The 22,194-nt window shown below is 43.1% G+C and overlaps 1 protein-coding gene across 1 annotated transcript; it reads right to left on the reverse strand.

The window, feature by feature from the left end:
* Positions 1 to 18,328: 18,328 nt before the first annotated feature.
* Positions 18,329 to 21,270, reverse strand: LOC119266760 (endo-1,4-beta-xylanase 1-like). The gene is made up of 3 exons (XM_037548043.1): positions 21,102 to 21,270; positions 20,004 to 20,687; positions 18,329 to 19,755 (listed from the first exon to the last, which is right to left on the reverse strand). Exons 1-3 carry the CDS (start codon positions 21,114 to 21,116, stop codon positions 18,607 to 18,609), a joined length of 1,848 nt encoding a protein of 615 aa, XP_037403940.1. The 5' UTR covers positions 21,117 to 21,270; the 3' UTR covers positions 18,329 to 18,606.
* Between the last annotated feature and the right edge of the window lie 924 nt (positions 21,271 to 22,194).

Consider the following 22,194-nt stretch of genomic DNA (forward strand, 5'->3'; position numbering starts at 1 on the left):
CGTCACCGGCGCGACACCTTGATCTCCATCGTAGCATCATTGTCGTCTCGCCAATCTTATGCTTCCACGACTATCGCTACCGCTTAGTGATAAAGTAAAGCATTACATCGCGATTGCATTGCATACAATAAAGCGACAACCATATGGCTCCTGCCAGTTGCCGATAACTCGGTTACAAAACATGATCATCTCATACAATAAAATTCAGCATCATGTCTTGACCATATCACATCACAACATGCCCTGCAAAAACAAGTTAGACGTCCTCTACTTTGTTGTTGCAAGTTTTACGTGGCTGCTACGGGCTTAAGTAAGAACCAATCTCACCTACGCATCAAAACCACAACGATAGTTTGTCAAATAGACTCCATTTTAACCTTCGCAAGGACCGGGCATAGCCATACTTGGTTCAACTAAAGTTGGAGAGACAGTCGCCCGCAAGCCACCTATGTGCAAAGCACGTCGGGGGAACCGGTCTCGCGTAAGCGTACGCGTAATGTTGGTCCGGGTCTTCTCGTCCAACAATGCCGCCAAACCAAAGTATGACATGCTGGTAGGCAGTATGACTTATATCGCCCACAACTCACTTGTGTTCTACTCGTGCATATAACATCAACATAAATAACCTAGGCTCTGATACCACTGTTGGGTTTCATAGTAATTTCAAAAAAATTCCAACGCACACGCAAGATCATGTGATGCATAGCAACGAGAGGGGAGAGTGTTGTCTACGTACCCACGCAGACCGACTGTGGAAGCGTTGACACGACGTAGAGGAAGTAGTCGTACGTCTTCACGATCCAACCGATCAAGCACCGAAACTACGGCACCTCCGAGTTCGAGCACACGTTCAGCTCGATGATGATCCCTGGACTCCGATCCAGCAAAGTGTCGGGGAAGAGTTCCGTCAGCACGACAGCGTGGTGATGATCTTGATGTACTACAGCAGCAGGGCTTCGCCTAAACTCCGCTACAGTATTATCGAGGAATATGGTGGCTGGGGCGCCGCACACGGCTAAGGAATAGATCACGTGGATCAACTTGTGTATTTCTGGGGTGCCTCTGCCTCAGTATATAAAGGAGCCAAGGGGGAGGGGGGGCGCCGGCCAGCAGGAGGGCGCAGGAGGAGTCCTACTCCTTCCGGGAGTAGGACTCCCCCCCAATCCTAGTTCGACTAGGATTCCCCGAGGGGGAAAGAGGGAGAGGGGGGCCGGCCACCTCTCCTAGTCCAAATAGGACTAGGGGAGGGGGGAGGTGCGCAGCCACCTTGGGCTGCCCCTTTCTCCTTTCCACTAAAGCCCATTAAGGCCCATATGGCTCCCGGGGGGTTCTGGTAACCTCCCGGTACTCCGGTAAAATCCCGATTTCACCCGGAACACTTCCGATATCCAAACATAGGCTTCCAATATATCAATCTTTATGTCTCGACCATTTCGAGACTCCTCGTCATGTCCGTGATCACATCCGGGACTCCGAACAACCTTCGGTACATCAAAATTCATAAACTCATAATATAACTGTCATCGTTACCTTAAGCGTGCGGACCCTACGGGTTCGAGAACAATGTAGACATGACCGAGACATGTCTCCGGTCAATAACCAGTAGCGGGACCTGGATGCCCATATTGGCTCCTACATATTCTACGGAGATCTTTATCGGTCAGACCGCATAACAACATACGTTGTTCCCTTTGTCATCGGTATGTTACTTGCCCGAGATTCGATCATCGGTATCCAATACCTAGTTCAATCTCGTTACCGGCAAGTCTCTTTACTCGTTTCGTAATACATCATCTTGCAACTAACTCATTAGTTGCATTGCTTGCAAGGCTTAAGTGATGTGCATTACCGAGAGGGCCCAGAGATACCTCTCTGACGATCGGAGTGACAAATCCTAATCTCGAAATACGTCAACCCAACATGTACCTTTGGAGACACCTGTAGAGCACCTTTATAATCACCCAGTTACGTTGTGACGTTTGGTAGCACAAAGTGTTCCTCCGGCACACGGGAGTTACATAATCTCATAGTCATAGGAACATGTATAAGTCATGAAGAAAGCAATAGCAACATACTAAACGATCGGGTGCTAAGCTAATGGAATGGGTCATGTCAATCAGATCATTCAACTAATGATGTGATCCCATTAATCAAATGACAACTCTTTGTCCATGGTTAGGAAACATAACCATCTTTGATTAACGGGCTAGTCAAGTAGAGGCATACTAGTGACACTCTGTTTGTCTATGTATTCACACATGTATTATGTTTCCGGTTAATACAATTCTAGCATGAATAATAAACCTTTATCATGATATAAGGAAATAAATAATAATTTTATTATTGCCTCTAGGGCATATTTCCTTCAGTACCCGTAGGTCTATGGTGAACTACTCACGCATCATCGGTGGATGCTCATATTGGCTCCTACATATTCTACGAAGATCTTTATCGGTCAGACCGCATAACAACATACATTTGTTCCCTTTGTCATCGGTATGTTACTTGCCCGAGATTCGATCGTCGGTATCCCATACCTAGTTCAATCTCGTTTCTGGCAAGTCTCTTTACTCGTTCCGTAATACATCATCTCGCAACTAACTCATTAGTTGCAATGCTTGCAAGGCTTATGTGATGTGCATTACCGAGAGGGCCCAGAGATACCTCTCCGACAATCGGAGTGACAAAACCTAATCTCGAAATACGCCAACCCAACATCTACCTTTGGAGACACCTGTAATGCTCCTTTATAATCACCCAGTTACGTTGTGACGTTTGGTAGCACCCAAAGTGTTCCTCTGGCAAACGGGAGTTGCATAATCTCATAGTTATAGGAACATGTATAAGTCATGAAGAAAACAATAGCAACATACTAAACGATCGGGTGCTAAGCTAATGGAATGGGTCATGTCAATCAGATCATTCACCTAATGATGTGATCTCGTTAATCAAATAACAACTCTTTGTCCATGGTTAGGAAACATAACCATCTTTGATTAACGATCTAGTCAAGTAGAGGCATACTAGTGACACTCCATTTGTCTATGTATTCACACATGTATTATGTTTCCGGTTAATACAATTCTAGCATGAATAATAAACATTTATCATGAAATAAGGAAATAAATAATAACTTTATTATTGCCTCTAGGGCATATTTCCTTCAATTTGAAGATCCTAGAGCAGAGTATATTCCGTTTTTTATTAATCTGCAACAGAGTGTGTATAGGAAAGTATACTTTTGTGAATTGTTAGTGCTCGTTTCTCTTACTATACTGTATCAGGTTGTTCATGTTCAAATTCTTCTGCGTTTTGTACACATGAAAGGTACTTCTGTAAATCGATATTTCAAATTGGCATGGATAAGATGCATATAGATGCATGTATCCTTCTCAAGAATTAACATCAATTTTTCATTAGTTTTATGAGATCATTCCTTTTTCTTTCAGATAGCTTTCGTAGATTTTAAGATAGCTTTTTCTGTGAGCAAGCTGGACCTGATGCTCAAAGGACCTAAGTTCTAACCAAAGATGACAATGTGGATAGTCACATTTCAAAGTATGTTTTTTCTTCTCAGACTCATGTAAGCTTTGTCTCACTGTGTATCAAAAGAATGGTGAAAAAAGGTGAGAACCAGTATAAACTAGGGATGGGGGATCATGCTTTGAAAGTTGGTCATGTTTCACAATAATACTTCTGCATGTGTTTGTGTCATCATCTTTATAGTGGGTGTGATGGATGTTGTAGGTTCATTGGTGACGACCAAGAGCTCATTCTCAAAAAAATGACATTGTCTTGCTTCGTTTCTTCGCCCCAGCTAAAGTGCTTGATCTCGAGAAGATGAGAGACAATTGATAAGAGTACTCTTTACAGGCGCATTTGTCAAATTCTAGCCAACAGATTGAAAGCGTGTTTGCCTATTTGTGAGTTTAAGTTCCAATCAATCTTCCTTTTCTTTTTGGATCCAAAGTAGAGATCATGTGACAGGTTGTTGATTATCCAAACACTCTTTCCTCTACAAGCGTGTAAATCTTGTCGATGGTTGTTTCCAACATGCAAGGACATGAGCACACACATTTTATATATCTATGTAAATCTTATGCTATGAAAGTTTTCAAGTGCAGACACGAAGCACCTTTCTGATTTAAGGAAATGATTGTTGATTTTATTTAAACTAGATGAAACCTGACATGTTGTTGTGGGAATGTTTTTGGTACATTTTGTGTAAACTATTCAAATCATCACTTCATTTTGTGTAAATGGTGAAACCATGCACTTGAAATAATTAACTTGTTATTCCAGGAATATTTTGCAAAGTATTGTACTTACCATCTTAGATAAAATCCTTGCACATTATACAGATCACATTTTCATTCATTCATTTGTGCGAATAGCACATATCGCATTATTTTAGAACTACAAATGTTTAATAATATAATGTGTGCTAGTGTTGACGTGCATTGCACATGCAAGCTTACTAGTTCTAACAAAAGTGCATTCATAGCCAACCATTCTATGGTTGTGATGTGGACATAACCACCATATATATACATATAACAAATATTATACGGCATATTTTTCAAGTGATTTATAATAGTAATTATTCAAGTATTTGTTTCACTATTGGAAACAAATATACTACATATTTTTGTGCTTTATGCAGAATTATTGGAAGCACATACACAGTATGTATTAAAAGGCGAGATTATACTAAAGATTTTCCTATAAGTCAATCCATGTGGTCAAGCCAAGTAAGAGGAGCTCATGTACGTGCATACAAGGGACAAATACTAATGAAGACATCATACAGGGGAGCTCATGTATGTGCATGTTTGCAGTACGTGCATGTGCATGTGTGACGTGGCTAGACTGCGCCGGTAATTCCCCAAAGAGGAAGGGATGATGCAGCACATCAACGGTAAGTATTTCCATCGGTTATGAAACAAAGGTTATCAATCCAGTAGGAGAACCAATCAACACTATGTAAGCGGTACCTGCATACAAAGAACAAATACTTGCAACCCGACGCGTAAGAGGGGTTGTTAATCCCTCTACGGTAAAAAGATAGATAAAATTATGGTAGTTTGTATAAATAGATCTTGCAAAAAGATGAAATAAAATAAGTAAAGGAAAATTGCAGTAAGCTATTTTTGGATTTTTGGAATAATAGATCTGAAAACAATATGATAAAAGATAGACCCGGTGGCCGTAGATTTCACTAGTGGCTTCTCTCGAGAAAATAGCATACGATGGGTAAACAAATTACTGTTGTGCAATTAAAGAACAAATAATTATGACGATATCCAAGGCAATGATCATGTATATAGGGATCATGTCCAAGATTAGTAGATCGATTCCTGTCTGCATCTACTACTATTACTCCACACGTCAATCGCTATCCAGCATGCATCTAGTGTATTAAGTTCATGGAGAAACAGAGTAATACAATAAGAACGATGACATGATGTAGACAAGACATATTGATGTAGGAATAGACCCCATCCGTTTGTCCTTAATAGCAACGATACATGCTGCCTCACTACCCCTTCTGTCACTGGGTGAGGACACCGCAAGATCGAACCCATCATAAAGCACCTCTTTTCATTGCAAGAAAAATCAATATATTTGGTCTAACTAGACCAAAGATTCGGAGAAGAAATACGAGGCTATAACAATCATGCATATAAGAGATCAAAAAAAACTCAAATAATATTCATGAATAGATCTGATCATAAAATCGCACTTCATTGGATCCCAACAAACACACCACAAAAAGTCATTACATCAAACAGATCTCCAAGAACATCGAGGAGATGATAGAGGCTAAGGTGTCCCGATGTTTCGATGAGATGGTGGCTATCATTTTCTGTGGGAGTCGACCTTGACGATCCGACTACGAACGTGTGAGACGTCGCGCCTTAGCAATCGCTAAACCAACTTCCGAGGGTTATTGACCACGCCGGAGCACGATCAACCTGACCACGAGGGTCTGTTTTCTACGAGCAAACGAAGAACAAGCAAGAAACTGAGATTGCAATCGGGATATTGCGAATATAATATGAAAGCTTTATTGATCAAGGTGGGGTTTTGTGACGTTTTGGTCTGGTCGTTGGACACAAACGAAGTACGCGAAGTTGTAGCTATGGCGAACTTTTAATCTAAACAAAACCCAAAGTCTAAACGACGCCCTAAGGGCTGTATATATGCAGGAAGAGGGGGGAATTTCGTGGCCCTTGAGGGTGGGGTCCGAAACCAACCCTAACTCTTGTTTTCCCACACATACGGACTCTAAAAATAGCCTATACTTAAGTATTTCGAAATTACATGGGCCTGGCCCATTAATAAGGTGACGCAGCACCTAGAATAGCCTATGGATGAATATTATGAAGTGGCATCTTGTATATTTCGTCCAAGGCTTCATGCACTCCTTATGGCGGCTTCAAAGTCCTGAAATCATCACTTGTAACTCCGTTCTTGATCCCCTTGCGCATGTCATCAACTCCATGCGTGTTCTTGCTCCAATGTTCATCCTTCTCCAAGCTAGGCCCTTCATTTGTAAGCAAAACAAATGTATCCAATTTAGGCAGCATCATAATCTCATGAACATTAGAATCATTACCAAGAAACGAAAGTACCTGGTAATTTAATTGGTGTGCGCGAGCTCTAGTAATTGGTCCAGTATGTGTAACAGTAGGGGCTGTGGGTGTAACAATGGTATTGATGTCCTCATCATCCTCCCCTTCTTGAAATGAAGTCGTCCTCGATGGAAGCGCATCTTCCTCACCCAAATAAGGCTTCAAATCTGCAATGTTAAAAGTGGGACTAACCCCAAAGTCTACAGGTAGCTCAAGTTTATATGCATTATCATTTATTTTCTCTAACACCTTAAAAGGACCATCAGCACATGGCATTAGCTTTGATTTGCGCAGATTAGGAAATCTATCTTTACGCAAATGTAACCAAACAAGATCTCCAGGCGCAAACACAACATGTTTTCTACCCTTATCTCTAGCAAGTTTATATTTAGCATTCATACGCTCAATGTTTTCCTTAGTTAACTCATGCATTTTTTAAAATCAATTCAGAACGTTCTTTAGCATCAAAATTAACCTTCTCTGAAGATGGAAGAGGCAACAAATCAATAGGTGCACGAGGTAGGAAACCATACACAATTTCAAAAGGGCACATCTTAGTAGTAGAATGCAATGAACGATTATAAGCAAATTCAATATGAGGCAAGCATTCTTCCCACATTTTCTTGTTATTCTTTAAAAAAGCCCTAAGCATAGTAGACAATGTTCTATTGACTACTTCAGTTTGTCCATTAGTTTGGGGGCGACAAGTAGTACTAAAAAGCAGCTTAGTCCCCAACTTAGCCCATAAACATCTCCAAAAGTGGCTAAGAAATTTAGTATCACGATCTGAAACAATAGTATTTGACACACCATGTAAGCGAATAATTTCACGAAAGAACAAATCAGCAACATTAACAGCATCATCGCTTTTATGACATGGTATAAAGTGTGCCATTTTCGAGAACCTATCCACGACAACAAATATGCTATCCCTCCCCTTCTTTGTTCGAGGTAAACCTAAAACAAAGTCCATAGATATATCCTCCCAAGGAACACTAGATACAGGCAAAGGCATATATAAACCATGAGGATTGAGTCGTGACTTAGCTCTTTGACATGTAGGGCAGCGAGCAACAAAACGCTCAACATCCCGTCTCATCTTTGGCCAAAAGAAATGTGTAGCAAGTATATCCTCCGTCTTCTTGACGCCAAAGTGTCCCATTAATCCTCCTCCATGCGCCTCCTGCAACAACAAAAGACGAACGGAGCTAGCTGGAATGCATAGCTTGTTAGCACGAAACACAAATCCATCGTTAAGAACGAACTTGTTCCAAGTTCTCCCTTCCTTACAATTCTGCAATACATCTTTAAATTCAGCATCATGAACATATTGATCTTTGATGGTCTCCAAACCAAATATTTTAAAGTCAAGTTGTGAAAGCATAGTATAACGACAAGACAAGGCATCAGCAATAACATTTTCTTTACCCTTCTTGTGTTTAATGACATAAGGGAAAGTCTCAATAATTCAACCCATTTAGCATGTCTACGGTTCAGTTTTGCTTGACTTTTAATGTGTTTCAAAGATTCATGATCAGAATGTATAACAAATTCCTTGGGCCATAAATGATGTTGCCATGTTTCTAAGGTCCGAACAAGAGCATATAATTCTTTATCATAAGTAGAATAGTTCAGACTAGGCCCACTCAATTTTTCAGAAAAGTATGCAACAGGTTTTCCATCTTGTAATAACACATCTCCTAATCCAATTCCACTAGCATCACATTCAAGCACAAAAGTCTTATTGAAATTAGGAAGTTGGAGTAAAGGAGCATGTGTCAACTTATCTTTCAATACCGTGAAGGCTTCTTCCTGTGCGGTACCCCAAACAAAAGGCACATCCTTCTTTGTAAGCTCGTTGAGAGGTGCAGCAATGGTGCTGAAATCTCTCACAAAACGCCTATAGAAACCAGCGAGGCCAAGGAAACTCCTCACTTGTGTGACCGTTTTGGGCTGCGGCCAACTCTCAATAGCTTCAATCTTGGCTTTATCAACTTCAATTCCCTGTGGAGTAACAACATAGCCAAGAAAAGATACTCGGTCCGTGCAAAAGGTGCACTTTCCAAGGTTTCCAAACAAACGTGCATCACGCAGAGCAATAAAAACAGCACGTAAATGTTCCAAATGTTCCTCCAAAGATTTGCTATAAATCAATATGTCATCAAAGTAAACTACCACAAATCGTCCAATGAAAGCACGTAAAACTTCGTCCATTAACCTCATGAAAGTACTAGGTGCATTAGTTAACCCAAAAGGCATGACTAACCACTCATATAATCCAAACTTAGTTTTAAATGCTGTTTTCCATTCATCACCCAATTTCATACGAATTTGATGGTATCCACTACGCAAATCAACTTTGGAGAATATTGTAGAGCCATTCAATTCATCAAGCATATCATCTAGCCTAGGAATAGGATGATGATAACGAATAGTAATATTATTAATGCCTCTACAATCAATGCACATACGCGACGTACCATCCTTTTTCGGCACTAAAATGATAGGAACAGCACAAGGACTAAGGGATTCGCGTATATAACCTTTGTCGAGCAGTTCTTGTACTTAACGCATAATCTCCTTCGTCTCCTCTGGATTGGTACGGTATGGTCACGGTTGGGTAGCGAAGCATCGGGAATTAAGTCAATTTGATGCTCAATCCCTCGAATAGGTGGTAATCCCGGTGGCACGTCTTGTGGAAAGACGTCAGCGAACTCCTGCAAAATGTTAGTGACAGCAGGGGGCAAAGAGGAACGCACGTCCTCGAATGAAAATAATGCCTCTTTGCACACAAAAGCATAGCAAACAGATTTGCTAAAATCTAGCTCATCAATATCAGATTTGGTGGCAAGTAAACATGCACTTTTCAATTTAATTTCAGAAACAACAGTAGATGGTTTATTATTAGGCTTAATTTGGTGCTCAAATTCTTTTGCCACAATCTGATTTTTACTCTTATTTGTCTCCTGTTTTGCTTTATTAGCTCTATTAATATCATCTTTCAAAATGGAATCAGGAGTCATAGGAAGCAAAGTAATATTTTTATCGTTATGAACAAGAGTATACTGATTGTTTCTACCATGGTGTACAGAATTTTTATCAAATTGCCATGGTCTACCAAGTAATAGGGAACATGCTTGCATAGGTACCACATCACAATCAACATAATCAGCATATGTAGAGATACTAAAATGCACACGGACAGTACGTGTTACCTTAACCTTGCCGCTGTTGTTGAACCATTGGATGTAGTAAGGATGTGGATGTGGTCTTGTGGTGAGAGATAGCTTCTCCACCATCTCCATGCTAGCCAAGTTATTGCAGCTCCCTCCATCTATGATCACGCGAACAGAACGTTCCTTCACAACTCCCTTTGTATGGAACAAATTATGCCTCTGATTTTGCTCAGCTTGTGTAACCTGCACACTCAAAACACGTTGAGAAACTAAACATTCATACCTGTCAGCATCTTCAGGAGCCATGTATTGCGTCTCATGATCAGAATCGTCTCCACCGTGTTCTTCACGTGTAATAAGAGCCAAAGTCTCCTCATCATAGTCACTAGCGGACTCATACCCACCATCCTCAGTAACAATCATCACACGCTTAGATGGGCATTCTCTCGCATAATGACCTCCACCCTTGCAACGTCGACAAATAATATCATGTGTTTGCCCTGTTGATGCCATGGATGAAGAAGAGCTCTTTGCAGGCCCAGAAGGTGTGCTCTTGGCAGATAGTGGTGATTATGTCTGCTTTATTGTATCACGGTTGGAGGTGGCAGCCGACGGAGGCGCCGGTGTAGCAGAACGTGTGGAAGTAGATGATGCACGTGGTGTCCATGATGAAGGTCGACCTGCAGAAAAGTTAGTCCGCGCCAATGCCTGTTGATCCTGCACTTCATGTTCAGCTTTACAAGCAAGATAGAATAAACGAGTGATATTAGTATACTCCTTATACTCTAGAATCGTCTGAATCTCTCTATTTAATACACCCATAAAACGTGCAAGCATATCTTCATTCTCCTCAACAATACCACATCTAATCATGTCAGTTTGTAATTCCTGATAATATTCCTCTACAGAAAATTTTTCCCTGTCTTAAGCGCTGCAATTTTTGAAGTAATTCACGTTGATAATATGGTGGAACCCAACGAGTACGCATAGCAGTTTTCAAAGCAGCCCAAGTAGCCGGAATAGGATATAATCTACAATGCTCAGACCACAAAACACATGCAAAACTAGTGAATGCACAAACAGCAGCAGGAACACGTCTCTCCTCGGGATATTGTAAACATGTAAATCGTTGTTCAGTTTCTAACTCCCAAGTAAGATATATATCAGGAACATATCTACCCTCAAATGGTGGAATATTCAATTTTAGTTTAGGGAGATGGTCATGATCTCGTACCTGAGGGTGAGCCATACCATTGCCATTATTTGCATGTGGACGACCTGGTGGTTGTTGTGCTGGTGGTGGCACATAGTTCTGATTTTGATCAACCTCATCCTCATAATCTCCCACATAATCATCCTCCTCCACATCAGCAGTAGGAGCCACAGAAGTATCAACAGTAGCACCAGCAGTTTGGCCCGACTGAAGAGGGACACGGCTCGCTCGGCGGAGGGCTGTTTCCCGACGTGGAGGTAGTCGATGTTGTTGCTGTTGTTGCAGAGGTGCGGCAGGAGCAGCCGGTGGTGGTGGTGGAAAACGCGAAAGCAATTCAGCAAACTTGTTATCGAGCTTTGTTTCAAACGTCTTCTCCATGCCATCTATCTTCTCCATGGCCTCTTCAAATCTGTTTATCACATCTTGCACCTGTCCACTCATCATTTGCTGAAACGTATCATGAAGCTCCTTGTTCGTCAAGTTCTCCCAGTCAGTCTCGTCGGCTTGTGATCCTGGCATGGTTAGCAGCAATAGAAACACACAAGAATATGATCCTACAGACTACTAACAAGTGGTGGTGGTGGCGGGTGTCACAAATCCGTCAAGCAAATCTCAAATTCTTACCAGTTCTTACCCAGCAGCAGGCGGTGATCGGCAACCGTTGTAGTCAAAACTCTCAAAAGCTTGGATAGAGCGATTGCCAGGGAGAGTCAAACGCACGACGTAGATGTATGTGGAGCTGGGAAGGCTTATAGTATGGTAGCAAAAAGGGTCAGCAATAATCAATTCAGAGATGCAAAGTTGAATAAACGCTCAACGACGGTACTGTGCTGGTCCTAGGCTAGACCGTGCTAGAGACGCGAGCCTAGAACACTAACAAAATCACGGCGCTGCACGTAAATAAGGGAAAAGCACACTCTGGAACTCTTTTTTTCGCTCTTTTTTTTGCACTCCTTTTTTTTGCGCTCCTCTTTTTTTTGCGAAAAATCACTATAATGGCGAGTGTCTCAAAACTCTTCCCTCGTCAAACTGATAGGATGGGCACGAAAAAAAAATTCACTTTTTTCGGAAATCAGGGCAGAGACGACGAAAAAGTGCGACAAAAAATCACTATGATGGCACGTGGCTCAAAAGACTCAGAAAAGCCTAAAAATAGGATAGGGAAAAAAATTTGCCCGTGAAAATTTTGGCCTAAAAACTGCCCGGGGGTCTTCAGACTCTTTTTTTTCCTTCGAGACCTACGCAGGCAAGGAAACACGAATCAGAATTTAGATTGATCTCAAGAACAAACCTAATATGAGAAGAACTCGGATTGGTGGTGGATATATGGTTGTGGTATAGGGCAGCGGTGGTGGTATATGGTAGCGGTGGTGGTATATGGATACAGATTGGTGGTGGTATATGGATACGGATTGGTGGTGGTATATGGATATGGATTCAGAGCGGTGGCGGATAAGCAAAAGTGGTAGATGGGCGATGATGATGGTGCGGCGGCGGCGTGACAACTTATGACCAGAACTCGAAACTCTAAAAGACTAGACTCTAAGACCAGCAACTTGACACGACGATGCAACCGCAAATTCAACAAAGCAAAAACCCTAAAAAGATTATGCAAAGGCTCAGATTGGTTCGGATATGATGAACTAACCCTATTTTTTGGCTTCTTCGTGGACTGTAGGTATGAAGAACAGACTCGATCTAATCTACGAAAAACTGTAAAATCTCACCGAGCAACCTGGAAATCTGATACCACTTGATAGAGGCTAAGGTGTCCCGATGTTTCGATGAGATGGTGGCTATCGTTTTCTGTGGGAGTCGACCTTGACGATCCGACTATGAACATGCGAGACGTCGCGCCTTAGCAATTGCTAAACCAACTTCCGAGGGTTATTGACCACGCCGGAGCACGATCAACCTGACCACGAGGGTCTATTTCCTGTGAGCAAACGAAGAACAAGCAAGAAACTGAGATTGCAATCGGGATATTGCGAATATAAGATGAAAGCTTTATTGATCAAGGTGGGGTTCTGTGACGTCTTGGTCCGGTCATTGGACACAAACGAAGTACGCGAAGTTGCAGCTATGGCGAACTTTTAATCTAAACAAAACCCAAAGTCTAAACGACGCCCTAAGGGCTGTATATATGGAGGAAGAGCGGGGAATTTCGTGGCCCTTGAGGGTGGGGTCCGAAACCAACCCTAACTCTTGTTTCCCCACACATACGGACTCTAAAAATAGCCTATACTTAAGTATTTCGAAATTACATGGGCCTGGCCCATTAATAAGGTGACGTAGCATCTAGAATAGCCTATGGACGAATAATATGAAGTGGCATCTTGTATATTTCGTCCAAGGCTTCATGCACTCCTTATGGCGGCTTCAAAGTCCTGAAATCATCACTTGTAACTCCGTTCTTGATCCCCTTGCGCATGCCATCAACTCCATGGGTGTTCTTGCTCCAATGTTCATCCTTCTCCAAGCTAGGCCCTTCATTTGTAAGCAAAACAAATGTATCCAATTTAGGCAGCATCATAATCTCATGAACATTAGAATCATTACCAAGAAACGAAAGTACCTGGTAATTTAATTGGCGTGCGCGAGCTCTAGTAATTGGTCCAGTATATGTAACAGTAGGGGCTGTGGGTGTAACAATGGTATTGATGTCCTCATCAGGAGAACATTGTATTGAGAATCAAAAAGAGAGAAAAGCCATCTAGCTACTCCCTACGGACCCCTAGGTCTATGGTGAACTACTCACGCATCATCGGAGGAGCACCAATGAGGATGATGAACCCCTCCGTGATCGTGTTCCCCTCCAGCATGGTGCCGGAATAGGGCTCTATATTGGATCTCATGGTTCTGGAACTTACGCCAGCTGGAATTGTGTTTCATCGACTCTCCTAGGGTTTCTGGAATTTCTGGGAATTTATAGAGCTGATAAGCAGTGGAAAGGAGCTCTGTGAGCCCCACAATCCACCAGGCCACACCTGGGCTCTCTGGCGCGCCCTGGTTTCTTGTGGGCCCCACGAGCCTCCCTCGTGTACTTCCTTGGATCCCAAGTTGCCTTTCGGTCCAAAAAAAATCTCCACAAAGTTTCGCTGCGTTTGATATGGATATTCTGCGAAGTAAAAAACAAGCAAAAAACAGCAACTGGCACTGGGCACTATGTCAATAGGTTAGTCCCAAAAATGATATAAAGTTCCTATAAAATGAAGATAAAACATTCAAGAATGATAATATAACAGCGTGGAACAATAAAAAATTATAGATACGTTGGAGACGCATCAACATGCCCAAGCTTAATTCCTACTCGTCCTCAAGTAGGTAAATGATAAAAACAAAAAAAAATATGTTGAATGCTGCCTAACATGTTCATCACATATTCTTTTCTTTAGTACCATGGACATTTGGACTTTTTAGATGGTTCAAAGCAATAGTCTATATTTGACAGGAAGACTTCAATACTCAAGCATATCAACAAGCAACCATGTCTTTCAAATTATCAACACCAAAGAAAGTTATCCCTGGCCCATCATGCTCAATCATTGATCTATTCATGAAGCACACTCGAATATTAACTACATCCAATGCACAAGCATGATCATAGAGCTCCCTAGTTGGTGCTTTATAAGATAAAATGTAGACTCAAAATAAAAATAAAAATTGCATAAAGTAAATAGATAGGCCCTTCGCAGAGGGAAGCAGAGATTTGTAGAGGCGCCAGAGCTCGCTGATTAAATTGAGAGATAAAAATATTTTGGGAGTCATATTTTTCCCGTCAACGAAAACGACCGAGTAGTTCCCAATACTTTCCATGCTAAATACATCATAGGAGGTTCTCAAACATAAAATAAAGTTTATTCCTTTTTCCACCATTGTTTCATAATCCATGGCTAGTCGTATCATTGGGGTATGGGGTGAGGAGTTTTAGTCCCATGGCGCTAGGTGTGGGAAAAGATGACCACCATATAAGGTGACTGCTTGCATTGCTTTAGAATCACTATAAGCACACACAGGTATAAAAAGTATTGCACCACTTGCAAATAGCACGTGTGCTCATGTGAAATTTTGTGGCTTAGACTTTAATGAAGAATGTTTTTATACTTCACTAACATTTTTTAATTGTACAAAAAGTTTTGAAAATTTGTGTGAAGAAAGATTTTTACACTTCATTAACAATTTTTTAATATGTGATGAACATTTGAATTTAAGCTTTTTTGAAATATATGTATTTATAATATTTCAAAAATATAAACAAATGTAAAAATTAAAAATAAACAAAACTAATACTTGTATATTAATGGGCCAGTCACCTACATGCAATCGTTGAGACGAGGAACTAGTCTGTCTCAAAAGTCTATAAAAAGGTTTTTCTTTTAATAGGCGAGATACAAACACACCACAAATGATATATATCGCCCATGCAAATCACCCACAGGCGCGACGACTTTGGCCGGGCCATTAGGCGCTAGAATATAAAGGGCAGAGTCGGTTTCAATACGCTTCTGAAACCTTCCGTCCGGTTTGGGAAGTTTTATGAAGGTTCTCTCTTTCCTTTTTTTTCTGTTTTTGTACACCATTTTTCAGTTCCCTTTTTAATTTTTTATTGTTTGTTCTTTTTTATTTTTTTATTTTTCAATTTGGGAACAATATACGCGCATTTTTTGAATTCACAAAAAATCAAAAAAATCCACCATTTTTAAAATTTCATGAACTATTTTTGTATTGGCAAAATATTATATTCTTTGAACTTTATTAACTCAATATATGTTTTTCTAACTTGTGAATATTGTATCAAATTTGTGAATACTTATCAAATTCTTCAATTGTTTTTTGAATTTATTAATTTATTTTAGATATGCTATCATGTTTTTCAAACTCATGAACATTTTCCAACTTCATGAATATTTTTATAATCTGTGATTTTTTTTTCAAAATTGGTGAATTCTTATAAATTCGCCATAATGTACTAAATTTGTAAGGTTTTTTTTAATTCTGGAACAGTTTTTATCCCTGGGTATTTTTAAAATTCGCATCTTGTTTTTTAGTTCGTGCATTTTTTTCAATTCATGATCACTTTCGAATTCGTGATTGGACAATTTTTAAAATGTTTGAGCATTTTTTGGTATACATGATATTTTTAATCCAAAATAAAAATAAATTGGAAAAGTTGGAAGAAAAAACCAATGCAACTCGCCTGTGTGCTTGCTCCCGTTGTCTTTCTACGGTTCCAAAAAAAAATTGCTAGGCTAGCTCCTGGTTGGCCTAGTAATCAAGTAGAAAGTGTATATCCCCACATGTTCCAATGATCTTGACTTCAAACATTAGTAGAGTATCTGCAAGGTGTCAGCCAAACTTCGGGTTATAGTTGACTAGGCTGCACGACATCTTCATCGTCAATTATGGCGTGTTTGATCCGGATTTATTTGAATCTTCCTTCTATAGAGTCCATGTGGCCTAGAGCGTAAACTAGCCTAGGTGACCTCGGGTCGGCCTACTTGGGCCGATAACCAGAGAGGTGGGGCACCCTGAACCCTAACAACACTTCCACGCGTATTTTGATTTATTGTTTGGTTTGTATTTACTCTTTCAGAAGATCTACTTTCTGATCTATATCACTATATTTCAATCAATTAAATCAACCAAAGATGAGATGGTGATAGTTTTTGAAGCTGTCCCTTTGATAACGACAGACATTTCCATTATGATCCAACATGTCTTGACACGCAACAATGCGCCAATACCAAACACATCAAGTGGCGGGTTTGCATCCCCTCGTGTTCCTTTTGACTGAAAAGATCAGTAGAGTATCTGCAGGGCGATAACCAAACTCAGAGTTCTTGACTCCACCACCTCTCCATCTTCAATTATGGCGTGTTTGATATGAATTTATTTGAATCGTTCGTGTACCAACTCTTTTGAAAGGCACCTATGCACCAACTTAATTGCCATTACTTCTCTTCCAGTTTATCAAGCATGCATGTATTTTTTGATCTTTTGCTTGGCAAAAAAAATTAGTTATATGCCATGAAAAAATAAACCTTATTGTGAAAGCTAGTTATATTTTTTGGTGATATATAAAATGAGTTTCGTTGGTTAAATTGATAATCTAGAAATATGTGCATGAAATACATGTAATTCGAGTTTCACATTAAAAGAAAAAAATATTCCGTCCCTAACAAAGACTTGTGTGTGTAATATATACAATATATGTCGGCAAAAGAAGAGTGGGCCTCAATTATAAAAGCTTGAGTTAGAAGTTCATATGTGTCAAACACAAAAGGTTAAGTTATGATAAGTAGAAGTCATCAAGAGTGGATTTGTAAAACAAATCAAGAATTTTTTGGCGACACAATTTGCATATAAGTTCAATCCTGGCATGTATTGAGATTATAACCAACATTAGACACGAGCACAATGACTAAGTACACTAATTTAATCCTTAAAAAATGAGGACATAATTGAATTCATTGTTTTCTTTATTTTTTCATTAGAAGATCCATTTTTTATTTTAAATATCTATATTTCAATCAGTTAAGTCAATCAAATATGACACATAACCTTCCGACTGTGACCCAAGACGTCTCGACACATGCATAATGACGCGCCAATACCAAACACATCAAATGGCAAAGCTAAATCCCATATGTTCCTATGTTTTTGACTGAAAACATCAGTAGAGTATCTTCGGAGCAACAATCAAACTCGGAGTTCTCGGCTCCACCACGTCTCCATCGTCAATTCTTGCATGTTTGATCTTGAATCTCTCATGCACCAACTCTATTTGAAAGGCGCCCATGCACCAACTAAATTACTATTTCTTCTTTTCATGTTTATAAGGCATGCGCATATTTCCTTATGGCATGTTTGATCCAAGTTTATTTGAATCTCTCGCGCACCAACTCTATTTAAAAGGCACCCATGCACCAACTTAATTACTGTTCCTTCTTTTCCGGTTTATAAGGCATGCATGTATTTCCTTATCACCTGTTTGACCAATGGAATATAAGTTATAGTCCACAGGAAAAACTTTTTTTTCCCAAAGAATGGAGGACATCCATGCCCCATACTTCGCCATTCGGAGAGTGACAAAGTCATTTTCCCAAAGTCGTCAAAATCAAGATCTATTATCAGAATTGGATCTGTGTTGTTCGTATGAATCGAGCGAGCCAAAGAACGTCAAATTCCGAATTCGCATCAAGAAATAGGGGCCAATTTAATTGAGGGCAACAAAACAAAAGAGGGTGCCGTGGCATTGGTATATACCCAGCAGCGGGCTTTGTTCTTAACCTTGCTCGTAGGAGTAACACGGTAAATCGACAAATCCACATTTATTTACTGCAATCCATATCTAAGACATTACTACAAATTACAATACGGTACGTGTGAGTCTGAATCAATCCTGCCTAATGGCAAAATGTAATCTTAACGGCCCCACTATATAGCTAGCTACTCATAGCCCCGATCCCATATATATACTCATAGGCAATATGCTGGAGTACGTACGTACATGTCCACGTGTATCACCACCGACTCAGCAACGCAAGAGCAAGGACCCCGTCGGTGTGGAGTGGGCTCACCATCAGAGGTTCATGTCCACGACGAGCGGCTCGTCCCCCTTGTGAACGTCGAACGCGCGCCTGACCTGCTTCCCGCCGGCGCCAGCGGCCAGCTCCACGACGTACTTGCCGTGGAACCCCCTGAACTTGAAGTGGCCGTTGGCGTCCACCTTCCCGCGCGCGTGCGACGTCCACTCCTGCCGGAGCCCCATGAACCTGTTCCCGGCCTGGCTGATCGTGCCGTCGGCGTTGACGAGCTGGCCGTGGGAGCGCCACATGTGGCCCTGCATGAACCCCCAGAGCATGATCCCCTCCACGGCCGGGTGCGCGAACGCCTCCCGCAGCACCACCTCCAGGTCGTCGGCGCGCACCGCCTCGTCCGCCGCCGACACGTCCAGCTCCGTGATCCACACGGGGAGCTCCGTCGCCGCCAGCTTGTCCAGCGCGTCGCAGATGACGTCGCCCACCGGGTACGTCACGTGGCCCTGCACCCCGATCCCGCCCACGGCCGCGCCGCGCCTCTGCAGGTCGGTGATCAGCGCCACGTACTTCTCCGGCGTCGCGTTGGGGTCGTTGGCGCTCTCCACGTTGTAGTCGTTGACGAACAGCGCCGGCGCCGGGTCGATCGCCGCCGTCTCGCGGAACATGTGCGCGTCGATGTCGTCGCCGAGGCGCTGCCGGAAGAAGGCGCCGTGGAGCATCTCGTTGTTCACCTCGTAGTGCGGGAAGCGGCCGCTGTAGCGGGAGACGAGGCCCCGGATGCGGGACTCAACGGCGGCCCTGAGCTGGTCGGTGTTGAGGGCGCGGACCCACGGCTGCACCGAGTTCTCCACGGCCCAGAAGATGCAGTGCCCGCGCACCGGCTTCTTGAGCCGGTCGCAGAAGGCGATGAGCTCGTCGGCGTCGGCGTAGCTCACCTGCCCTTGCACCGCCTCCGTGTAATACCACTTGAGCTCGTTCTCCAGCACCGCCCAGTCGAAGTGCTTGGTGAAGAAGTCGACGAACGCCGGGTTCTGGATGGACGACTTGCTGATGCACGCGCCGATCGGGAAGCTGTTCTCCACCTGCACCACGCGGATGGACGCGCCCTTCACGGCCGCCGCCGCCGCATCGGCGTCGGCCCCGTCCTCCGACCGCGGGTTGAACTTGAGCACCACATCACGCTTGCGCACCTGCAGCCAACACGTAGAAAATGATTATCTAAATCCAGCCTTGCAGGCCATAGTTTTTGCATGCGCTTGAGTAGAATGCAATGCAATTCTGTTTCATCAAAAATCTGTCGCGCGCGTCATGTTGCCTATGTCATTATTCCTGTGACAAAGTTTCAAACTAGCATTCAAAAGTTTCAAAACAAAAAAGGTTTATAAATCGAAAAGATAATATTTTGTTGATATACACAAACTTGTTTGGTCACACGTACCTTGTCCGTCTTCTTCCTGAGGTGCCTGAGCCTTGCGATCTTGTCCACGGCGCACACGCGCATGTCCATGACCTTGATGTCCACCCCGGCCGGCGGGCCATGGACGTAAACCTCGGCGTGGCGCGGGTGCTCGTCGACCCGGAACGCGCCCTTGATCTCGGCCCACTTCCCCGGCTCGGCCACCAGCACGCCGCCGCCGACCCGCGCGCCGTCGTGCGTGCGGACCTCGACGTGCACGGGGTGGCCGCCGTCCGCGCTGGGGCCACCCTCCAGGGCAACCCAGCCGGCCACCCGGTACGTGACCTTGGGCTTGGGCGCGCAAGGCATCTCCCGGCATAGGCCGTCCTTCTCGTCCGCCCGGTGCGCGGCGAGGACGTACCGGCCGCTCGGCTTCCGCCTGTGCGCGCACGGCACGTCCTCCGCCGTGGCCGAGAGCGGAGGCGGCGCGTGGTCGTGGTGCACCGAGAGCGTGCTCGAGCCGGTCGATGCCCAGCCGCCTAGGCCGCCGTCAGCCAACTCCGAGCAGGAGCCGCCACGGTGCTCGAGCAGGTTCACAGGGAGGGCAGGCTCCTCCTCCTCGTCTTCGCTGCCGCCGTCCTCCGTCAGCTTCATGGCGATGGACGACTCTTCCTCCGTGCTGCTGCCGCCGTCCGCCCTGAGCTTCATTGCAAGCGCCAGCTCCTCCTGCACACGCACAGACAACATGTGTAACGATTTGTTGGGGATGATATCATATCATATCGGTCGCTAGCTTGCTCGATCAGTTGCTTGGCTTTAAAGAAGGAACTGATTGATCGGAAAACAACCGGCGGATGAAGATGCATGATTAGCTTGGAGCCCACATCTTGTCCAGCAAATTCACGCAAAACTGCTCAAGTTTGCGACAAAATCTACTGAAATTTACAGGGACGATACCAACACGCAACAAAACACATAAAGCCCATGCCATTTTCAGTCCAAGCTTCCATGATGTGCGTGAACATTGGTATTGCAATCATATAAACTAGACCAGCCAGGAGACTAGGCCTTGGCGGCATTTTGAAGTATTGCAATCATGCATGAGAGAAGAGCAGATAGACATGACAACATGTCACATACCTCAGCGAATGCCATGTCGACGAACCGGAGGGACAACGTCTCTCAACCACGCGGTCGATGTGTGCGCAGCGCCAAACGTGTGCGTTGTTGTTGCTGTTGTTGTTGCTGCTGCTATGATGGTGTTTGGATGGTAAGTGAGGAGGGATGAGAGGCACGCAGGGTGGCAATTTATAGGGCGAGCGAGTTCTAGATCCATGTTATGTTGGTCTGTCAGTTTGGCCGGCGATCCACATCCATGGGACAGGGCAGAAAGGTGGCCGAAGCCCGTTGCTAGCTGTAGGGAATGAAAGCTCCCCGTGCCATGGCCAATCTCGGCTACCTAACTCGTATCTTTCCTCCTATCTTTTGTACAACACTCAAGTTTGGGCAATGCAAGATTAGTCAATCAGGCCGGTTTGCCGGGTCGTGCCGCTGACATGCGGGCCCGCTTTTCGTGACCGTGTCTCGGGGGAGTAGGTTGATCTATCATCTAGGTCAGCTAGCTGATTATTAGCTTCATGATTATTACTTTTTGTTAGGGTTATGATCATTAGCAAAATCCAAGCATCTCCCAACTCCGATCCTTTTCTTGGCTTTCGGAGGAGTAGAAGTTGATCAATCCTTCCTTTCCTTCGGGCGTTGGCAGGCACACGCACACGCAAATGCATAGCAATAGTCGTATTATATGTGCACAACTTAGGAGTAGCAACCAGCCCGTACACATGTGCTTTTTTGGGAGTTCTTTTGAACTACACATGTGCTTTTGACACATGATAATTGTACGTCTAGTTGCACTAGCCACTGTACAAGATACTCCTATAGCAAGAGGACTCCTCTTACTTTTTTTTTAACATAACTCCTCTCCTCTTACTTCAAGAAATATGAACAGAGCGTATCACCATTTGGAGTAAAAGTCGGTCAATCGATCCTTCCTTCGGTGGTTGGTAGGCACACGCAAATGCATAGCAGCACGAGTAGTATATTTGCATATACGTGACGGCCTACGAGCTAATGAAGAGCCGTACAAATGTAATTTGTGAAAGTTCTTTCTACATACTCGTGCGCTTTCAACACATGAATACATGATGATGATGGTGGTACATCCACCAGTACT

The sequence above is a fragment of the Triticum dicoccoides genome, chromosome 3A (assembly GCF_002162155.2).
Source record: "Triticum dicoccoides isolate Atlit2015 ecotype Zavitan chromosome 3A, WEW_v2.0, whole genome shotgun sequence".
Classification (NCBI taxonomy): Eukaryota; Viridiplantae; Streptophyta; class Magnoliopsida; order Poales; family Poaceae; genus Triticum; species Triticum dicoccoides.